Source organism: Rattus norvegicus, chromosome 1 (genome assembly GCF_036323735.1).
Source record: "Rattus norvegicus strain BN/NHsdMcwi chromosome 1, GRCr8, whole genome shotgun sequence".
Classification (NCBI taxonomy): Eukaryota; Metazoa; Chordata; class Mammalia; order Rodentia; family Muridae; genus Rattus; species Rattus norvegicus.
Genome location: NC_086019.1, coordinates 147,678,265 through 147,699,661, shown reverse-complemented (window position 1 = coordinate 147,699,661; position 21,397 = coordinate 147,678,265). Strand labels below are relative to the sequence as shown.

General features: G+C 44.3%; 1 protein-coding gene across 11 annotated transcripts in view; it reads left to right on the top strand.

Annotated features, from left to right (window-relative positions):
- Window positions 1-21,397, top strand: part of Arnt2 (aryl hydrocarbon receptor nuclear translocator 2) — a 156,633-nt gene that overhangs the window by 102,325 nt on the left and 32,911 nt on the right. For all 11 annotated transcript variants that reach the window (NM_012781.4, XM_017588812.3, XM_063281500.1 and 8 more), the window contains 3 exons: window positions 12,802-12,878; window positions 14,530-14,664; window positions 15,702-15,776. In NM_012781.4, coding sequence (NP_036913.3) covers window positions 12,802-12,878; window positions 14,530-14,664; window positions 15,702-15,776 — 287 coding nt within the window. The remainder of the gene's footprint in view (window positions 1-12,801; window positions 12,879-14,529; window positions 14,665-15,701; window positions 15,777-21,397) is intronic.

Here is a 21,397-nt window from a genome sequence, read left to right as displayed (position 1 = left end):
AAAGATCTGGAGGAGGGCCGGCAGCAGTGTCTCTGTTATCCGGTGTGTATAATGGTATGGCCATTGCTGAGCAACAAGCCCCAGGCCCATCTTTCTAGAAGTGCTCAGATAAATACCTCATATGTAGAGGTGATCATAGGAATTTTCTCTTTGGAGACAGAAGAGCCCCTATGCCAGTTGAGGTTAGGGAAGTTGCCTTAAGAAAGGTCATACCCAGACTGCATTGGTACTCCAAAGCCAGCTTCTTGAGATCCATGCCAAGAGGATACCTTGATTCCTACTAAATCTTTCTTCTCTTAAGTTACTTAAGAGAAGTACATTCTTACTATACTGGGTAATTCCTCTTCTGCTTCCAGATTCGGTATTATGATTTTCTGACCCTTTATTGGGGCTCCAGATCTCACATGAGGAATGCCAGAAGTATGGTAAAACTCACCAGACCCCTGAGGACAGGGAGAAAAGAGACTGTGGCCCAAGAGGCAGGCAGTGGCTGCACCCAGAGGATGAGTTCCCCCGGAGCTGCATGTGACTCAAGACTGTTGGTGTTAGCTTATTTCAGGCAGTAGGACTTATTCTTCACCTTAATTACTGGTCTTTGAAACTGCCACTTAAGGAATGGTTGAAGGAGCCAGGGTATTTCACTTAGAGAAAATGAGACATGATTTCTGTCTGCAAGTATTTGAGGGGGTGTCATATGAAGGAGGAATTAGTCTCGGGATAGTTCCACAAGGCACAGCTTGGAGCAAAAGAGGAAAGTTACAAAAGAATGAAGTGAGGTCAGGGGCATGAAAGGGCACTACATGAACATTAAGCTATGGAAAAGGAAGAGTTTTCATGGTTAACCAGAACTATACATTACAACTATTGATACCATTCTTCTTACATTCTAATAGACCAAAGAGCAAAAGGGGAAATGAAAAGTAAAGAAAATGTAGTTTTTACACTGCTGTTAGGACTGTAAACTAGTCCAAAGATTGAGTATACTGAGCAGTTTGTATCAAACATTTGACAATGTGTGTGACTTATGATACAGCACTCAGATAGGTGGAAATTTATTCTAACAAATTGACTAGAGATATCTGTGTATTGTGTTCTTAATCACCTTTAACAACTGTGAAAGAGCCAATGAATCCAAATGCCACTGAGAGAGAACTGGCTAAAATAAATGTGGAAACTATACGCCAGCACATTTCATAGACATTAATGAGTGTATGTGCTATTCAAGGATGTTTGAGAACAAAGTAAAGTGTAAACAATTGTTTTTAAATGGCCACAAGATAGATAGATAGATAGATAGATAGATAGATAGATAGATAGATAGATAGATGGATGGATGGATGGATGGATGGATGGATGGATGGATGGATGGATGGATGGATGGATAGATAGATAGATAGATAGATAGATAGATAGATAGATAGATAGATAGATAATTTTTAAATTATAAATGAATAAATCATACATATATATTAAAATGAATATCAACCATTTATTTCTGTCTATGGATTATTGGAACATTTTACTTTCTGTTCATGTCCACATTTTCCCCATGTTTTACCTGATTTTAATAATAAGAGAAAATGATGTTTTGAGACATCAGTCTGAACTTTCAAAGGTGGTGTTCTAAATGATCGGATTATATGGTTCACGGAGAACTTGAAAGCACATCGTTGTCTGCCTGTTGAGTCTGCTCTTGTTCTGGAAGTTTCTGTGAAGACAGAGGAGGTTCTAGAGAAGAAGGCTGTCTTCCAGTATCGTGACTCATGCATGCATGCAAGGGACTTAGTTGTCCTTGCTGTCTTACTTTGTGGCTGCTGGGACTGTTTCTTTATTAATAGCTGCATTCTTAGCACATATAACTTAGCACATATAATTCTGGCTCACTGCTCACATCCTGGAAGGCCCCAGGGCAGATGCTGTGCTCGTCTTCTCACACCCATCTGTCATTCAGACTTAGCAAGCATTGTGTTTATGAAGGCTGGATGAGTAGGTGCATGGATGGATGGGATGGGTAATTGGAGGGTGGTGGAAGAAGAAAAGCTCTTGAAACAAAAAATGGGGGATCTAGAGGGGTGCCTGTGTGAAGCCAGTTCTTGCTAGACTTTCTAAGTTTAGAAAAGTCAGTTTCGTGGAACTTTTTTGAGATGGTTAGTGACAGAGACAGTTGTGTGGGTTGGATGAGTGGCTAAACTGAAGTCATGACTCTCTTACCCCTTCCTAAGGTCATAGAGTTGGGGTACTGGGGTAGCAAAGAGCTTACTGTAAGGACTATCAGATGCCTTATAAAGTTACAATGCTGGCCGTGCTTGCTCACATGTTCTGCAATTGTAAACAATGACTAAGTTACAGAAATGAAGATTTATGGCAGCTAACTAAAGTCACTATAAATATGAAAAGCCAACCTCAAAAACCAAAAATTTAGTAGCCAAGTAGACTTTGCAATCCAAACCAGAGCTTTATGGATGGATTTCTTGACAGCAACTTATAAAATGGGCACTTAGGCTGCATCTTTTTCTTCCTGCCTGTCTATGGTATACAAATCTCAAAGTAGATTCTGATGTATTCTAGAAGCCCTTTCTGTAACATAGTAACCTTCCTAATTAGTCTGGCAACATTTTACACGATACAGGTTTGTTATTTGGAGTGGGACTAACATGCATTAAGTTAGTTATTTAGTTAGTCAGTAACTACTCCTGACAGGGTGCATTTTATACATTGGGGATGTATTCACAGGCTGAAGAACAAACGCTATATTTCCACAAGTGTGACTTATTTCCATACACCCAGCTGCCTTGCCTTTCATAGAGCCATCTCTGAGCAGATGTCATTTCTAAAGGAGGTATGTGGAGCTTACCACCTAAGAGAGCCGAGGCCTGACCCAGGGTATGGAGTTTGACCTCAGGGCTTGTGGCTTACCCCTGGGACAATCTAGATCTTGAAAGCATTTGGCACTTTCTTCACTGGTGAGGTGGAGTCTTTTTTTCTCACTTTCTTGCTGACTTTCAGTAAGCCATGGCCACAGCATGCCACAGGCTTGAGGTTATTTTGCAGTTCTGGCCATAAGCCTCTGGGGCCAGTCCAGTGCTCATACTTCACCCGACAGCTCGGCTCTGACATGAGCTCATCTCCAACAGCTCTGGGTTTCTGGCAGCTTGCTTCTTAAATGCCGTTTGTTTTTCTACCGTGCGAAAGTCTCCAAAACCACTTGCTGGTATTGAGGCCACTAAGTCACAAACCATGGCTTCACCCCTGTGCTTCCTAGCCACCCTACCCTGCCCATATGTGGCATGCTCAGAATCTCTCCTGAATCAAAGCCACCCACCGCATTAGCTTCTGAGATGGAGAATAACTGTCACTCTCCTCTGGTTTTTCATTCTCGGGCAGGGTGAAATGCCACCCCTTGTTCATTTTTGTAGATAGTTTCTGAGATCCACTACAGACATTTCTTTGTGAGGTCCTGGGGATCCTGAGGTGAGGTTGACATGGTGCCTGCTCACAGTGCTGTGGAGGGGACAAACTTCCAAGTCAGCTGCAAAGCCTCAAGTCATAACCAAGGCACAAATTCAACCGCTGGGATGTGTCAAGGCAAGCTTGTCTAGCCTGCGTGGCAGCCTGACGAGCAGAGAAAGAAGCACTGAGAAGAAACATGGGGTAGAGGGAAAGACAACAAACACATTGCAAGCAAAGGAAAAACACATAGACAGCGGAGGTCTAAACAGTAGTACCTTTCATTGGGAAGACTTCGAGGGCTACACTCAGTGAAAAGCCCTTCACATGATTTATTTAGTTAGTCTTCACAAAAACCCTGTTGAAGTGCAGACACAGTCATTTCCTAGTTTCTAGACACCTAAGGATAGCATTGTGGAGCTGTTGGCCCAGCACATGTGGCTAGCAAAGGTTTAAGTTTGGGCTGTACACTCTGACATCTTGGTACATTCGCGTTATACTCAGCCATCTCCACGGAGGAAGGAGTTACTAGCTGTGGTTGGGGTGCAGGTGAAGCACATCAGATCTTGGGTTATCTTAGGGTTTCTATTGCAATGAAAGAGTACCATGGCCACTGACACTCATATTAAGGAAGCATTTAATCAGGCTTATTCAGAGGTTTAGTCCATTGTTGTTAGGGCAGGAAGCATGGTGGTGTGAGGGCAGACTGTGCTGAAGGAGAAACTGAGAGTTCAATAGCAGGAAGAATGGCGGTGTGCAGACAGACCGTGCTGAAGGAGAAGCTGAGACTTCTACATCTTGAACTGCAGGAAGCAGGAAGAGACAGTCACACTAGGCATGGCTTGAGCATCTGATGCCCACCGCCAGTGACATACCCACTCCAAGAAGGCCATAGATCCTAATAGTGACAATGTCTATGGACCTGTGGGGGACATTTTTATTCAAACCACCTTAGGACTGGAATACTTATCCCGAGAGCTTGGATCCGTCTCTGCACTGTATCTAAAGGGTTTTGGACAGTAGTCCGCTAACTAGATGGAACTTGTTTCAAGGCTGAGGGACCAGTGAAGAGTGGTACTCTGTCTCACCTTGGGAGAAAATAAGGCTGAAGGAGGGCAGTAGCTATGCTGATGTGAGGTAGCCAGGATAAAGCCTGTTCCAAGATGGCAGATGTGGCGGTGGGCAAGTCTACATGAGGCAGGTAGGAGTGCTGCAGCTCACATCCAGGAAGTCTGATTGCACAGTCTATATGCTTACACACCATTATTAAGCTTGACTGGCTTCTCTTACTCCGCAAATAGTGGACAGATCACTTTGGGCTTCCGACTGGAATTTGCAGGTCAGCTATTTGGTCATTGTCATATTAGGCCATCTATTTATATACTGTTAATCTATCATCTGTTGTGTTTCAAGTCTATCTCTCAAATCTATCATCTGCCTGTCAAATCTACCATCCATCTTCTACCGTCTAACAAAACTGCTATCTATGTAGTTCCACACACTGTGTACATTGGCAACACTTATTAGGCTCGGTGGATTATTTTTAAAAAGAGAGAGAGACAGAGCATGACAGTGCCTGCCTTTAATTCCAGTAATAAGGAGGCAGAGGCTGGTAGAGCTCTGTGAGTTCCAGGCCAGTCAGAGCTGTACAGTGAGGTCCTGTCTCGGAAAAATAATTCATTTAATTTAATATAAAAAGAAGATGTGAGATTGAGAAGGGGATGTGGGAGGGGAGTCCAAGAGGTATTGGGAGTGAATATAATCAAAATACATTGTAGTATACGTGTGTGAAATTCTCAAAAGAACAAATTAAAATACACTTTTTAAATTGTTGATATCACCTATCACTTGTCTGTCACCAATCTGTAAATCTGCTATCATCTACCTCTCAAGCCTACAATCATCTTTCAAACCCTAGTCTATCCTCTGTCATCTCTCTTTCTGCCACTTGTGTGTTACCTGCATTGGTCAGGTACTAAGCAGACCTCATTGGTTATGTTGTTTCTATATCCCTATCTTTCTCTACACCATAACCCTGACTATTTGGTCCATTTCACCATGCCACAATGAGTCTCCCAATAATTAACATCTAAAAGGGTTGGCAGGCCCCAAACTCCTGATCCCTCCAGTTTGAAGATTTTCTCACTGCCCTGTACAGTTGCAAGGAGAATTCTTGAGGTCACGGGGTTTCCAGGAAGACACTTCTCCAGCATCTTTAGCGGTTAGTTTCTAACTTCTGAAGTACAGATGGCTGAGCCTGCCGTGTCTTTCCTTTCAGAACCTCTTCCTGTTGTAACACATGTAGATTGTTTCCTGAGCACCTAGAGCTCAAATGTTTGTTCAGGTACGCTAGTGGGGTTGTTTTCACTCATTTTAATGACTAGGCTGATTCAGCCTGTATGGGAGGCTTGAGCTTTCCCTGTAAAGAGGTGCCCCTCATGCACCAGAGTCACCTCTGTGTCTCGAGTTCCACAGCTATTTCCTGATAATTCTTTGGCCCCCATTATATTTTTGTTCTTCATATGAAGTTCTTGGACTTCTTGACCTGATCTTCTATTTATGGTCACCACTCCCTTTTCTGTTTTTAACGTGACAAGTGCGTTTTTTCATCTGCACTCAGTCCTCACTGATGACGTTGCTGTCTTTCTGCAAATATTACATCCTCTACACTCCCAGAGGATCGACTTTAGATTTCTCTCTCTTATAAAGCAAGCGGAAACAGTTGCTCTGGTTCCTTACCTTGGTGTTCCCTTTGTCACATGCTTCCCATTTCCATGTGACTTACCTTAGACATGTCACTGTGTCACGGTCTATTCTGAGAGCTGACAATTGTGCCACCATCCATTACAGAGGCTCTAGAAAGACCTGAGTAGCCTTGACCAGGACAGAAAAGGAATATTTGGCTTCCCTGCAGTCTTGGGAATGCCAGAACAAAGTTTCACCTGTGTGTTCCCAGGGCTATGGACAGAGTGGCAGGTTACAAGCCACACATAGCCTCAGTGAGAGTCTTAGAAATCTTTAGCCATGCAGTTTCCTAGGAGTCCCTGAGACTTGCCCTTTTTCTGGACTCATCTCAAGTCAAGCTTACTCTACTCCTTTCACTGTTCTGGTACAAACCTTCCACTCCTCCACAGGCAGTTACAGGGGCTAGGTTTCCCCATTGTATTCCTCCTCAATTCGATCTGGCCTGATCCATGCATCCTAAAACCACCTCACCCTTGCTCACCTTCCCCAGTTTCCAGCACTGGCATATATTTCTTTCTGTGTCAGGCCCTGGAGCCTTTCATTGTAATTTGGAAGGGACAAGTGGGTACAAAAGCATCAGCTACACCCATAAGCCTTTTAGGCTAATCCACTTTTAAGGTTTTCAGGCAAGATCCCTGAAATTCAAGATATCCACAGGTCAACCTTTTTATTTTCTTCAAAATTATCTGCCAAGATGAAAGTCACTAGACTGCAACAAAGGGATTCCGTTCAATCCACTGGGAAACTTCACGATCTGCTTTTGTCTTTTGGCAAACGGTGCTCATTGACAGAGCATAGTGCAATCTCTGAGAAGCCTACGGTGATGAAACCGCTGTATCTTTATTGAGACTTTCCCAAATGTGTTTTTGCAAAAGTAGATTTTTCCCTAAAGTTTACAAATGTTCCTCGGGGAAAGCTTTGGCAGTATGCGGTGAGCAAGTGCCCCAGATTGCTTGCAGCCAGAAGACAGTTGTTCCCCTTCTGCCTTTTGTTTTGTGAAATACAAAAATATGTCTTAATTCGCATGAGGAGGTGAAGGCCAAGGACAGCCTCTTTGCAGAGAGACTGAAAAACAAGCCCACTTTCCACTTTGTCTGCACTGGGTTCCTGGAACCCTTAGTGAGGAATGAAGAAGCCTCCCTCGCCAGTACTGACTTCCCCTCCCTGTAGCAGTTTCCAGGTCCAGCTCGTTTGCATTGTTTATACGCTCCAGATTTATTTCTCGCTGGCGGGAGGGAAGAGGCGATTCGAGGAGGGTGATGTAGATTAATATGAAGTGAAATGAGTTTGTGAAGCTGATTAGGGAACCACTGAAATCTGTTAGAATAGCTGCAGTTATCCTGTTCACATTAAAAAGCACTTTGCCATTCCTGCCAGGAAGCACTCCCTCCTGACTTCTCTCCTCCTACCCTGGCACCCAACCGTGGCCCTGTGGCCCATCTCCAGGCGCTGTTCTGCTCCCTGTGACACTGTTAAGCACGTGGCATTGGAATGAGCTGGGTCTGTTTGCCCCATCACGGTGGTGAACTCTGCAGAATAAGAATAGGTTCTCCCTTCTCTGCGGCAGAGTGTTGGGCCCCCTGCTTGGTGCAGCACCTACAGCCTGTCACATCCAGAGAGCTTGGGGTAGCACAAGCCAGCGCCTCCCATCCTGAAGGGTTCATGGCCTCAGGTCCATCCTGAGTGCAAGCAGACATGGTGCCGGAAAGGTGGCTTAAGATCCACATCTGGATCTTCAGGCAGCAGGAAGAGAGCGTGACTGGGCCAACAATGCTCCTTTTTGCCCTGCTCCTTTTTCTGAAAGCTAGATCTCTTCTTTTAAAAATGTAGTTCATACGGCTCCATTCTTTTACATGATGTTTCACTAGTCGTTCATTCTCCAGCTAGGAGCATGATGACCATCTCTATTGGGAGTCTAATGGGGCTTGTGACGTCTACACACCGCAGGTGATCGTGGTTTTTCTGAAGGTTAGCTCTAGAAGTAGTACAAAGGTGACAGATGCACAGAGCTATCACCAAAGTATCTTCCAGAAGAGGATAATAGTGTCCTTTCCCCACTTCCTAACATCTCTAGAAGTTTCTGTCATCCTTTAAGCTGTATCAGTCTTTATTTGGTGTGAACTCAGAAGAACTGTGACATTTTCAATCAAATGTTTCTTAGTAGTAAACTTCTATGTCCTTTCTGGGCACATGGCATTTTGAGTATTTCCCTCTGAATTACATATTCATGGCTTGGACTCATTTTCTCCAGGATAATTTAATTTGCGCCTTTCCTATTTACTTCTAGGAGATCTTGCTACAACTGTGTCCAGATCACTGTGTGTGTTGCTAACATTGCCTTCTAACCCGAATTTACCTTTGACTCTCCTTTATGCTGGTTTTCCAGCCCACAGATTGTCTGGTCTACTTAAGTGCAAGACTGCACCTATGCCTCTCCTCTTTGAGGCATGTGGAGCTTGACACTTAGATGTCCTCTGGCTTCTCCAAGTATAAGGAGTGTTAATGGCCTAGTGGAGGGGATGCTGTTCTGTTGATTTGTTTCTTTCTTTCTTTTTCAGCTGTTTTGTTTTGTTTTGTTTTTGCTCTATAAGAATTATCTAGTGCTGATCCTTCATTTCTCTTTGCATGTATCACTTTTCTGCTGACTTAATCCAATCACAAACTATCATTTTATCTTGTATGGTCTATAAAGGTAAACCAGTACATTATGTAAAAAGAAAAGAAAAGCAGTGTCAGTTGCCTTAAGACTAAAAGGCCTGGCTCCAGTGAAGGCCCATCACATGCCTGCTGGGCCAATAAAGAGATGTGTTCTTAGCTGAAACTACTGGGCTGCCATTCCCGGTGGATATAGGCTTATTCTTACAGAAGAGGCCTTCCATCTACAGGGGTGCACGAAGTCTTCAATTGCTGGCTTAGAAGATGAAGTGAATCTTCACCAGACCCCGTGTTATATTATCCCTCCATCCCCCTGGATCTGTGCCACCTGCAGTCACAAGAACCCGCTGAGTTTACCATGTATACATCCTGATACTAATGAACCCAAGAAGCCCTGCCCTATTCTGTCAGCAACTACCTTTTCCCAGCCACTGCGTTTGCCTGGACCTGGTGGTCACTTTGCACTTAGCATTATACAGTTTTTACATCTATTTGTCTGTCTTTGGGTTCTCCAAAGGGGTTTGACTGTATTATTAGCACACACACCATCAACACAGAGCTGAGAATATGATGGGAGCTTGGAATAATAATGCTTCCTCCAAGAGACATAGACTCTCTCTCTCTCTCTCTCTCTCTCTCTCTCTCTCTCTCTCTCTCTCACACACACACACACACACACACAAACACACACTCACACACACACACACACACACACACACACACACACACACACACACACACCAAGCAACAAAAGAAACCAAACAAACAAAACAGTGCCAAGCATGGAAACTCCTTGAGTACTTGCTCAAGGGAATCCAAGAGACTAGAAAAACAGTATAGGCTATTACCCTTGTTTGCCTCCCAGGATGTGAAGGGAAGGTAAGATCCTATTGCTGTAGACACTGGACTTGGAAATATCAAACTAAAACTATTATAAAACCCTCCTATGAAGAATAATTCAAAGTCCTGCAAACGACAACAATGACCAGCACAAGAGGATATAGCCAAGCGTGCAATAGTGGCACTTATATTTTGGGAGTAATCAACAGCCACTTAATTGGATATAGAACCCATTCAATAGGAGATTTATGCCTGGTACTGTAAACTTAGCCAATTACCTGTGTCGAATGATATCATGGACCCTAGCGGAAAATCTACTACAGCCATGTTCCTAAACTGGTATAATTCTTAACTTGATTCTGCATGTCTATCTCTATATCTATAGATAAGTGTATTACTCGCCCATCACCAAAGATGTTTTGTTTTGTTTTTTGCAGCAGGGAAAGACCATCAAAGAAACCCACAGTTGGTCAAAATGCAGAAAATGAATGACTGTGGGTTGACCATCCCAAATTGCTACACCTACAGCACAACCCCTACACCCAGGGTTCAGGGAATATTGCAGAAAAGGTGGTAGAAAGATTGTAAAAAAAAAAAAAGTCATGATGTTTCCTATGAGATACTATCTTCCATCTATGACAGGGAGTTTCATCCATGAGATCTCTTTTCAGTGAATACTTATTTACTAAGCCTACACAGGTAAGGATAGAGCACAGAAATGTCTGTTGTAGCCATGGATGATACACAACAATCCTTATCCAGGACCACATCCTCACTCTCCTCTCCTCTGCCGGGAGCATCTCAGACGTACATCACTTTCTAGAATTACATAATATCCAGAAGGGTAGTAGTAAGCTCGTTCCAAAGTTTGAGTCTTCTCAGAAGTAGGAGAATGTGCTGTGGCAGTCTCAGCTAGTGGAAACCACTTTGTGTTTCTTTCACACCCATGAAATCTTAACAGTATGGTCGCCTAAACACGACAGGCACAATGACAACACCAGATGACATCCCAACATGGACGAGGGAATAATTTTAACAATTATAAAAGTACAAACATATATGTGGAACATTTTGAACACTTCTGAAAAAACATAAAAGAGATTGAAATACATGATTAAAATGTTTCCCTGTGCTTCGGGTGGTGAATCAACATTATGAAGGCATCTGTTCTCCTAAATTATAACATTAATCAAACCTATTAATAATGTCATCAAACTATTTTATGAAGTTAGCTAAGTTTCATGTAGAAAAACGCATTTAAGAGTAGCCAAGAAAACACTATGGGGAAACCTTAGCAAATATTAGAACACACGGCAGTGCCTCTGGGATTCAGGTAGTAGAATAGAAGGAGTAGTCCATAAATAGACCTAAGCATGCATCGGGATTTATTGCAAGATGAAAGTGGTATCTTAAATCACTGTCTTTAAGTGGGATAGCTGCAGAGTCACATACTTGAAGATAAACATCAATATGTACCTCATACCCTACACATGAGAAATGGCATTCTAACTGTGACTCAGACTTAGTCTTATAGGCAACGTTAGAAGACAAAGGACCATGTGGGAGAACATCTACAGGACCCCTCTCTGGAGGGACTACCCTTTAAAAGTGAGACTTGGCATATAGTACCCAACTATAATCCTATCTCTTGGGCAGTAGAGACAAACAGATAAGAAGTTCAAGGTCTTCTTAGGTACTTACCAAGTTTGAGGCCACCTTTGGATATAGAAAACCTGTCTGGAAAAAACAGCTTTGGGAGATAGACAACCAGAATCCAACAGAACAATGGGGAAGAACATGAACGGACAATTCATTAAAACTCAAAATGTAAATCAGTTCTAAACATAAAGCAGTGCTCAAACATAACTATAATTACTGACATGCAAATTAAGACATCTATTCTCACCTGTCAAACTGACAAAAACTGACAGCACATTTGGTTGGCCAAGAACATAGAGAAACAGACTTAAAGACATCAGTGGCTGGAATGCAAACTGATACAGTCCTTCTGGAGGGAATTTAACAAAACAGAAGTATATCTATATTTGACCCAGCCATCCCACTTCTAAAGAACTACCATCCTTCAGGCACAATACCAGTGATTAAAAAACATACATGCTAGAATTGCATTGCTTCTAACTGCACAGCATGAAAAACTCCTCACCATTCACACCTGAGGGATGGTTGGATAAATATGGTATATCAGCACAACTGAGTGCTATGAAGTTCTGAAAAGAAACTAGGGAAGAAATAACTCCATGAACTAATCTGGAGGTTCTCCAAGATGTACTGTGTGTGTCTGTACACATGGATGTTTGTGTATGTACAGGTACAGGTTTGTGTGCATGTCCGTAAGTACATGTATGTGCAGGTCAAAGAGTCATCTCAGGTGTTGTCATTCACCTTGTTTGTCTGTTTGTTTGTGACAGGGTCTCTTAGTGGCTTAGAACTCAGCAAGTAATCTAAACTGGCTAGTTATCAAGCCCCAGAAGATCTGCTCATTTTGCCTTTTAGTGACGGGATTACAAGTGTGCACCAATGGACACAGTGGTGCATGACTTTTATCTCAACACTTAGGAAGCAGGGACAGAAAGATCTCTGTAAATTTAAGGCCAGCCTGGTTTGCATCGCAAGTTCCAGGAGAGCCAAGGCTGCATAGTGAGACCTGGCCTCAAACAATCAAACAAGAAAAAGGAAAAAAACAAAAAACGAAACAAAACTAACAAGTTGTGCACTACCTCTGATGGTCTTTGATCCTTTGATTCAACAAAAAGTGAATTGCTTGCATGATCAACAGGACCTATTTAGGTTTCTTGCTGGTGTTTCGGAGAAACTGCATACATAGAGATGAATGATTTGCATCTTACCCTGCTTCACTGCCTCTGTGTCATCCATCCACAGATGCAGATGGTGATGTATCATGGAATCATGAGGCATTGTCAGACAGAGAGGAACAGGAAGCAGTATGGGGCTGCTGAGTCACTGGCTAGCGTCCCAGCTCTGAGTGGCAGCCATGGATCTGCATTTTCAGTTGCATGAATGAAATCTGTGGGTGCTTTCCCCACTTAGCCAGTCACATTGGGCATGTTCATGATGCTACATGTCTCATTTCAGGAATGAGCATACCCGAAGAAGATGCTGATGTTGGACAAGGCAGTAAATATTGCCTTGTGGCAATCGGGAGGCTCCAGGTGAGCAGAAAGCCTGACTTGTATGTTTGTTTGTTTGTTTGCTTGTTTTTTCAAGACAGGGTTTTCCTGTGTAGCCCTGGCTGTCCCAGAACTCACTTTGTTGACCAGACTGGCCTCAACCTCAAGAGATCCACGTGGCTCTGCCTCCAGAGTGCTGGGTGAAAGGCAAGCTCAAAAAGTCTGTCTGTTTCACCTTCAATCAGGGCTTGTTTACTACACAGCACCAGAGACTGAGTTTGGATGCCCCTTCATTTGGAACTCCTCTGTACTCAATATGTATGGGGTTATGTGTCTCCCTCTGGCTCAAAACCTGGACTTTAAAAAGGTGTACCACAAGGGATAGTCCACAGAGACCTTTCTGTGTCGAGGGTTAACAGGCCTCCCCCCCACTTACACCAGTCACTGCAGAGATGAGTTCCTCCAGAACTCACATCCTTGCCAACCACCTTTAAAGTCCCCCAAGGGCCTTGTGGGACAAAGTCCAAACTCATCATTCCATCTTCCTCTCCATCCCTTCTCCCCATCTTCCCACATCCTTCTACCAAACCACATCTTTCCGTTTTCATGAAGCCTCCCCATGGTTTCCCATCTCTGTGGTATTTTCAAGCTGTTTCTTCTACCTTGTATTTCTTAGTTACCCTCCTGCTTTCATAATTCCGTCTGTGAACTTCCTACCTTCTCATCCCTTGAGATCTAACTAAATGACTGCCAGTCCCCTTAGTTAATACTGACTGTGGCTTCCCACTGTGCTCTCTTCTAACACAGAATTCTCGCCTCAACTCCATCCGCTCTCTGTTGCTGTGGGTAGCAGAAGGTGTGTGCATACCCTCTCAAGCAGGGACCCTGTCTTGTTAAAAACCTAATTTATGGGAGGCTGGAGAGTTAGCTTGGTGTTAGAATTGACTGCTGTTCCAGAGGACCCAGGTTCAATTCCCAGTACCCACCTGGAAACTCACAACTGTCTGCAACTCCAATCCCAGGAGGAATGATGCCTTCTGGCATCCTCAGGCACCAAGCACATAGGAGTATGGATATACTTCAAGCAACACACTCATACACATTCAGTAAATAAATAAAGCTGAGTGTTTCACTTTTTTGATATCTGGTATACATTAGCCACCTAGTCACTTGGCTTATTCATTTGACATATAGAGTGTTTTCCAAACTGATGAAGGCAGGCAGAGTTGATAGTCCAGAAGGCTAGTGTTTCACATTCTTGGTCTTCTAAGTCTGACCATTTTCAAACAAACGGAGAAGCAATTTCATTCACATAAAACAAACACTAGATCCTCTTCTCAGGTGTGTAAAATAAGAGTATCTGTGTGAATTCAATCCAGAAATACATACTTTTCGGGTCTCTACACCAATTACAGAGGGGAAAATGAAAGAGGAAGAAGATAACATTTACCGAGCTCCAACCATTTACCAGCATGGTGTGCAATAACTCTTATCATCACAAGTGCCCTGAGGAACTATAGCTTGTTGTAAATATTCTTTATTCCCATTGCCTAATAAATGTAAAGAAAGCGGCCAGGCATTAATTCAATTCATCACACTCATCTTTCCAGTGACACAGCAGGATGTGTGGAGTTCAAGCTCTGTGGATTCTTGCCACGTCCTCATCTGCATCTTTATCAACCCTCCATTCCAGGTGACCAGCTCTCCTGTGTGCATGGACATGAGTGGCATGTCAGTGCCCACGGAGTTCCTGTCTCGGCATAACTCTGATGGGATCATCACGTTTGTAGACCCAAGATGCATCAGTGTGATTGGCTACCAGCCCCAGGTCAGTGGCTAGCCCTGAGCTCCTGATATGGGTGAAAGATTTAACTTCACTCAAAAGGTATTTATCTTACTTGTTAAAGGTTCAGCACAATGACACCACAGAGAAATGGCCGAGGAGTACAGACTCCCTGTTTAACCAGGCTGACACTCTTCACAAGCCAAAGTGTTTGTTGTAAGGCAACACCACCATCACAAAGGATGGCAGTTAAGATCAGTTCACAAAGATTCTGTATGTCTGACAACTGTCAAGATACCTGAGGGGTATACTGTGACCTGTCAGATAGAATAAAGTGAAAGCCAATGGCCCCTGACAGCAGTGCATTTCTGAACAGACCTGTGCATCCTGCAGCAGCTCCCCTGAGTGTCTGGGCGCTCCTGAGACAGAGGAACTGCCCTTTGCGGCTGAGTTGGGCTCACTTCACCATGTGCTCATGCAGGTTCTCATCACCGAGATAGCTTACATCCTTTGCTGTTTAAGACACTTCCCTAGAGCACACTCGAAATTGCTCTTTGATGGTTTTTTGTATTCTGCTCCTATTCACGGTGAAACACACGAATTTTAGATGAAGGCTGGATCTTTTCAAAGAGCACAGAGACAAGTGAAGGTCAATAATGAACAGACTTGAGGCAAGCACAGTTATTATAGCCTCATTCAGCCACTGGTTTCCATACTTAAACAGTTTTAGTTTTCGTAGGCCGCATGTCTGTCCTTGAGCTTTCTTTGGATGTTTTTAAAAATATGTTGATTGCAGTTTGCCTCTCCAAGGCAAACAGAAATAAAGTTGTGTTGTAAAGCTGCTGATCTAGCGCCCAAGCAAAATTAGAAGTAAGTGAGGACTGAGCCAGGGAAATTTAGAATGGACGCAAGGAAGCCAACTCCTCAGCCTGCAGGAGGAGGAAGATCATTTTATCTTTAGGGTTTCGGTGGCCAGGCAAGAGGAGGTGGGCTCAAGAGGAGAGGGTGTAAACAACACCTTTGTCTCCAGGGTAAGGGGTAGAGTGGACTTTGGGGTTATTAAAGCTGTCTGTCCTCTTTAGGACCTTCTGGGAAAAGATATTTTGGAATTCTGCCACCCTGAGGATCAGAGCCACCTACGGGAGAGCTTCCAGCAGGTATTGTTCATGGCGGTGGAGGCTGCTGCTGCTACCTAGTGAGGTACCTGGGGGGGAGGGAGGGCTAGAGGAATGAAGGCCTACTGTGAGAGCCACCAAGCCGTACTACAATGTCAGCCAGCTATTCTGGGCAAGATTTCAAGCATAAGGGAACACATGAGACACATGAGAAATTCATTGCTATGTGGCAGGAGTGGAGGGTAGCCTCTGAGGAGTTTCCCCAAGCACCAAGGCTGGAGAGGGTGACTTGGGAGAAGAGGAGGCTCCTAGAGGAGGGATCAGCTGACATGAGTTGTAAAGGGAAAGAAATGAGAGAACATGCCAGAGGGAGGGGGCTTCCCATGGCACACATACTGATGTGGCCTACCAGAAGGATCCCCGGCAGCTCCTAGGACTGACAGGGAGGCAGTGGCAGGAAGTGAGACCAGCCAGGCCAAGTCTGGGGCCTGTGTCATGCTATAGGGCCTCAGTTCTCTCCCAGGATCCATGAAAGTAAGTAGCAATTCCTTTGACTACATAAGCAGAACAATGCTCTAAAGGGTCACTTGGGAAGCCCAGGTATGCAAATAAATGAAAACAAGGGTAAGTCAGAAGACCGTGAAAGTGAGCAAGGACCTCCAGAGCTATGCAGGACCTGCAGGAATTAGACATGGGAGACAATTTAAGGAGAACATAATCCAGACAGGAATAGTGAGCGAGAGGGAGCCTGGCAGAGTGGCCACCATAATAGTGCAACACTCTTGGAGAGGTCCATAGCCTGGGTCACATGAGAAAAGACTGTTAGCTCCTACGGTGGGGTCAGGAGACAGGAGAGGCTCACTGAAGCAAAGGCCAAAGTGTCACATTTTGGTGAGTTGGAGCTAAGTAACAATGAGACCTGTCACCTCCTCAGCTGGCCTGGAAGGAGGGGAGAATCCTTCCCACCAGGCTATGTTGTACTCCTGGAAAAGGAGAAAACAAACATAAGAAAAGAGACCTATGGCTCACTTTTCAAGAGAGGAAAATGCTGCCATCCATTGGAATATGAGTTTAATTGAGCATTTGTTTTGCACGTATCTCAGGCCCAGCCAATGGAAGGCCTCCCTGTCTACAGAGAACTGGCCCTCTGGCTTCATGCTTGCCTTGTATGAGGCAGTTCTTTACCTCTCCATCTGAGAGCCCAGGAATCTCAGTACCCTGCCTCTTCTCTCAGTGGCCTCTCCCTCACACCACTCCCAGCCAGTTGCTCAGGATGAAGTTCATCATCTCTTAAGCACAGGTCTTCCTGGTACACATTCACAAAAGTAACGACTCCCTGCTCTCTTCTACCTACCTGATTTTTGCAGGTGACCCTTTGTTGTGCTTCTGTTATCATGTCACTCCAAGTCTGCAAAAATAAATACTAGGTTTAGTCACAGTTTTCATTAAAACTTGCCAGCAATGGTTTATATCCTTAGCGTTAAGTACAAGAATCTCCCATAACTTCAGGCTTCACGTAAACCTAGCCCTGTTCCATCCTTTGGACACTATTCTTCAGTCACATTGGCCTTCTCTCTGTTTCTTGAACATTCTCTTTCCCATCTTTTGACCATGTCTGAGCTATTCCCTGGCTGTAATACTGTCCTCTACTCTTCACATGACCAATATCTTTCAAACCATGTCATCTATGAGATCTTACCAGTGACTAAAGAGGTCCCATCCTCCTCTGCCCCTTGTTTCTCCTTTACCATATCATATGTCTTTTCCTTTGTTTACTTCCTCTCTTTTGGCCTCCTTTACTGAAACCTGGCTTTACTGTGGGCAGACCCCAGGCCTGTACTTGTGCTCGCCATCTTCATGAGGGTAGATTTGAACCAAGATACCTAAGTAGATCAGAACTTACAGCATGTGGCTCCCATATGGGGAAATTGTGAAATCAGAATGTTAAGACTTTACCAGGATGCTTTGTGTCACATTTGATGAGTGAAAGGATGTAAATCTATCCAGATCCTTCTTCATGTGTTTCCCCATGGAATCCCCAACCCTACCCCATGAATACTGTCACCATGTTTTTCCTGTAGACATTGGGACTAAGAAAGTTTTGAGTGTCATCCACCACCACTGCCATCATCATTGAACATGTCTAAACAGAAAGAATGGGCATGAAGTAGAAGCCTACCCAATGTTACTCTCTTCCATTTTGACTTCTTGGCAAATTGATGAGAAAGGAATTCTGGGAGCAGATATTTTTCCTGGCCCCTGGGAAGGTACACTGACACCACACTAAACTCAGAACTAGTGTGTGTTCTATGGGCTTCCTGTCTGAGCAGTTCAGTGCTTTTGTTTAAAACAAGAGTTCAAGGGCTGACTCAGCTTTCTCAAGAACAAACCACTTCCCTTTATCAACATTGGTCCCCCTTCATTGTTGGTGGCCAGTGCCCAAAGAACACAAACTCAGGCCAAGTCTGGGTGTGCCTTGGGATGTCTTTGTGGCTCTACAGTTGCTGCTGTCCATGTGTCCTGGACCTGTGCCAAGGCTCCCACCTCTGATGCCACAACCCTGGTTTCCCTTTCACTAAGGGATGAGGTAGCTGGAACAAGTCATTGAAACAGGCTACTAGGGTAAAATGAGAAGTTTAATTTCTTTTTCTATTCAAACCTGCCAGGTTCTTGTGGCATATGTAGTTTGCATAGTCAAATGTGACATGGGATAGGGTGAAGCCCAGGTGAGATGTAAGTGTATGCTCTGGAGGCCCTAGTCTTGCTGTTATGACCAAGGGCAGGATGGGTGGCAGGTGTTGGTAATGATGATGGTTAGTGGTCATCAATAATGTTGTTGGTGGTAGTAATGGTAATATTGATAACAATGGCAATGACTGTGATGGTATTGATGGCTTTGACTGTGATAGTTATGAATAATTGTGATGGTAATAATGACTGAAAATGATGATGGTGATAATGGTGGTAGTAATGATTATGATGGTGATTGTGATGTCATCATGATGGTGATAACAGTGATTGTGATGGTAGTAGTCATTACTGTGAGGATGACAATAACTGTGGTGGCAGTGGTTATAATAGTAATGCAGGAGATGATGGTGATTCAGTAACTGTGGTGTTTTGAATAGAAATGCTCCCCGTAGATTCGTATATTTGGATTATTGAAGGGAGTGGCAGTCTTTGACAAGGATTAGGAGGTGTGGCCTTATTGGAGTAGGTGTAGCCTGTTGAAGGAAGTATGTCAATCGGGATAGGCTTTGAAGTTTCCAATGCTTGAATCAGGCCCAGGGTCTCTCTGCCTGCTGCCTGTGGATCCAAAGGTAGAACTCTCAGCTAATCTCCTGCACCATGTGTGCCACCATGCTCAAGCCATGATGATAATGGACTAAACCTCAGCCACTTAAATGCTTTCCTTTCTAAGAGTTGTGTGGTCAGGTGTCTCCTCACAGCCAGAGAACACTAAGACCATAATGATGGTGATGAGTAAGGTGATGGTAATGATTGTAACTGATGGCGATACATAACCATGACAGCTGTTTTCATGAAGAGCCAGGCTAAGCTAGGGCTTAGGATCTTAGCAGCCTCCTGTATTACTAGCTCCACACTTGAGTGAAGCACAATAGGATGCATCACTCCGAGCTTAGTTAGACCTGGGTCGTCTTACCAGCCCTACTTACATGCACAGTTCAGTCCCCCATCACTCCTTGGCTTTCTTGCCTATGCACAGTTGTTGTGCTGTGCTTTCTATAATGAGAGCCAGGAATCTCATTTGCCAGCATTATGCCTACCCTCCAACTCTTCCCTAAACTTCTTTCCCCTTCTGGAATCCTTCATTCAGGTCAGGACCTCAACAATAGGCCTCAACTTCCTAGCCCTCCTAGTGGCCGCTGACATTTGATTGTGGGTTTGTAGCCAATTCTGTGGGTTGTAGTTATCACACATCTCTCTAGCCCCTGCAAGGTGACCTGTACTTGGGAACAGAACATTCACTTTGGCAATGGGAACAGGCATTTAAGATTGGGAAATCAAGGAGTCAAACCATGCATATCCCTTCCTATGAGTACAAAGCCTTGGTAGGGAATCTTTCAGCTCTGAAGCTGAAAACACATTTCTAAAACACATTATTCTGCTGAGCTGACTCATGGCCTGGAGGAGCAGGGCTGGCACCCTCTCCCGCTTTCTCTGTTCTCTACCCTGAATACCATACCCCATATACAGGTAGGTTCTACTTCTAGTCTGTGAAACACAGTGAAAATCTCTCATACCCCCTTAGTTGTTTCTGTTGGAAGAAACAGAAGGTACACACACTCAGGACAGAACACATGGGTTTATTTGTGCTGTGCACCAAGGGAGTACTTCAGGCTACTGACCTGAGAAGATGTAACTTTGACTTCTGGCCCCTGTGAGGAAAGAGGCCGGTCCCAGTTAAGGGACTAATGTAGCTTAAATAAGAATGGCCCCCATAGGCCCATATAGGACATGGTAGTTTGAGAAGGATTAGGAGATGTGGCCTTGTTGGAATAGATGTGGCCTTGTTGGAGAAAGTGTGTCATTGGGAGTGGGCTTTAAGGTTTCAAAAGCCCAAGCCAAGCACAGTCTCTTTCCCTGTCTCCCTCTTTCCTTCTTTCCTTCTCTGCCCCTTTTCCCATCTTCCCCTACCCCAACCTCTCCCTCTCCCCTTACCCTCCCCCATCTCTGCTTATGGATCAAAATGTAGCCTTCAACTATTTCTCCAGCACCACGCCTGCCTACTGCCATGTGCTATGCCACAATAATAATGGACTAAGCTTCTGAAACTGTAAGCAAGTCCTATGGTGTCTGTTCACAGCAATAGAACGTGACTAAGACAGGGACCAACCGTCTATAAGGCAACATCCTCTAAGTAGGCCAGCTTCACTTCATCCCATAAGCCTCCTTCTAGGTGGTAACAAAGAAGACCTCTGTCCTCTTCCAGCTTTCTTGTTTTTTTGTTCGTTTGTTTTCTTCTCTTGGATATTCCCCCAAGAAGGCCTTGTCTGATACTCTGCAGTGTGGCTGTGCCTGGTTTCCCCAGGGGCAGTGTGGGAGAAATCACCTGTCTGCTTCAGGGCTATGTAGCCAGCTAATGAGGTGTGCTCTAAGTGCTACTGTGTGCAAGACACTGGGCTGGACTGTGTGAAGCTCAGCTCACCATGTCCCCAGGCTACGTATAGTATGGTAGAGACTCCAAACTCCTCCTGGGAAGGAGGCTGCAAACAATGATGTTAGGAGGAGTCCGACCTTGCCTGCTCAAGAGTCAGGCCCTATTCTTGTCAATAACCCATCTGCAACCACAGCCACAAAGACTGAAGACTTACATTCCCAGGGTCTAAGACTGTGCATGCCTACAAGAAGGACTTCTGCTTGCCTTATCTTGCTCTTGGGGGCAAACACATCCAGGCAAGGTCTGTTAAGTCATTCCGATAGCTTCTCCATCTCCCACTTCTTTCTCTTCAGTGAGACCAATACCTGGATGCTTCCAGCTGCCAGTGGGTGGGTGTCTATATACCTCTGTATTGTATGACTGAACGGAGGGGAAACAAACAAACAAGCTATCCCCAGAGAGATAAGCTTGTAACTTGCACATAAGATCACAGGTCTTGTTCCTCTTTGCCACTAGAGCTGTCTTTTCTTAGAGGATTTAT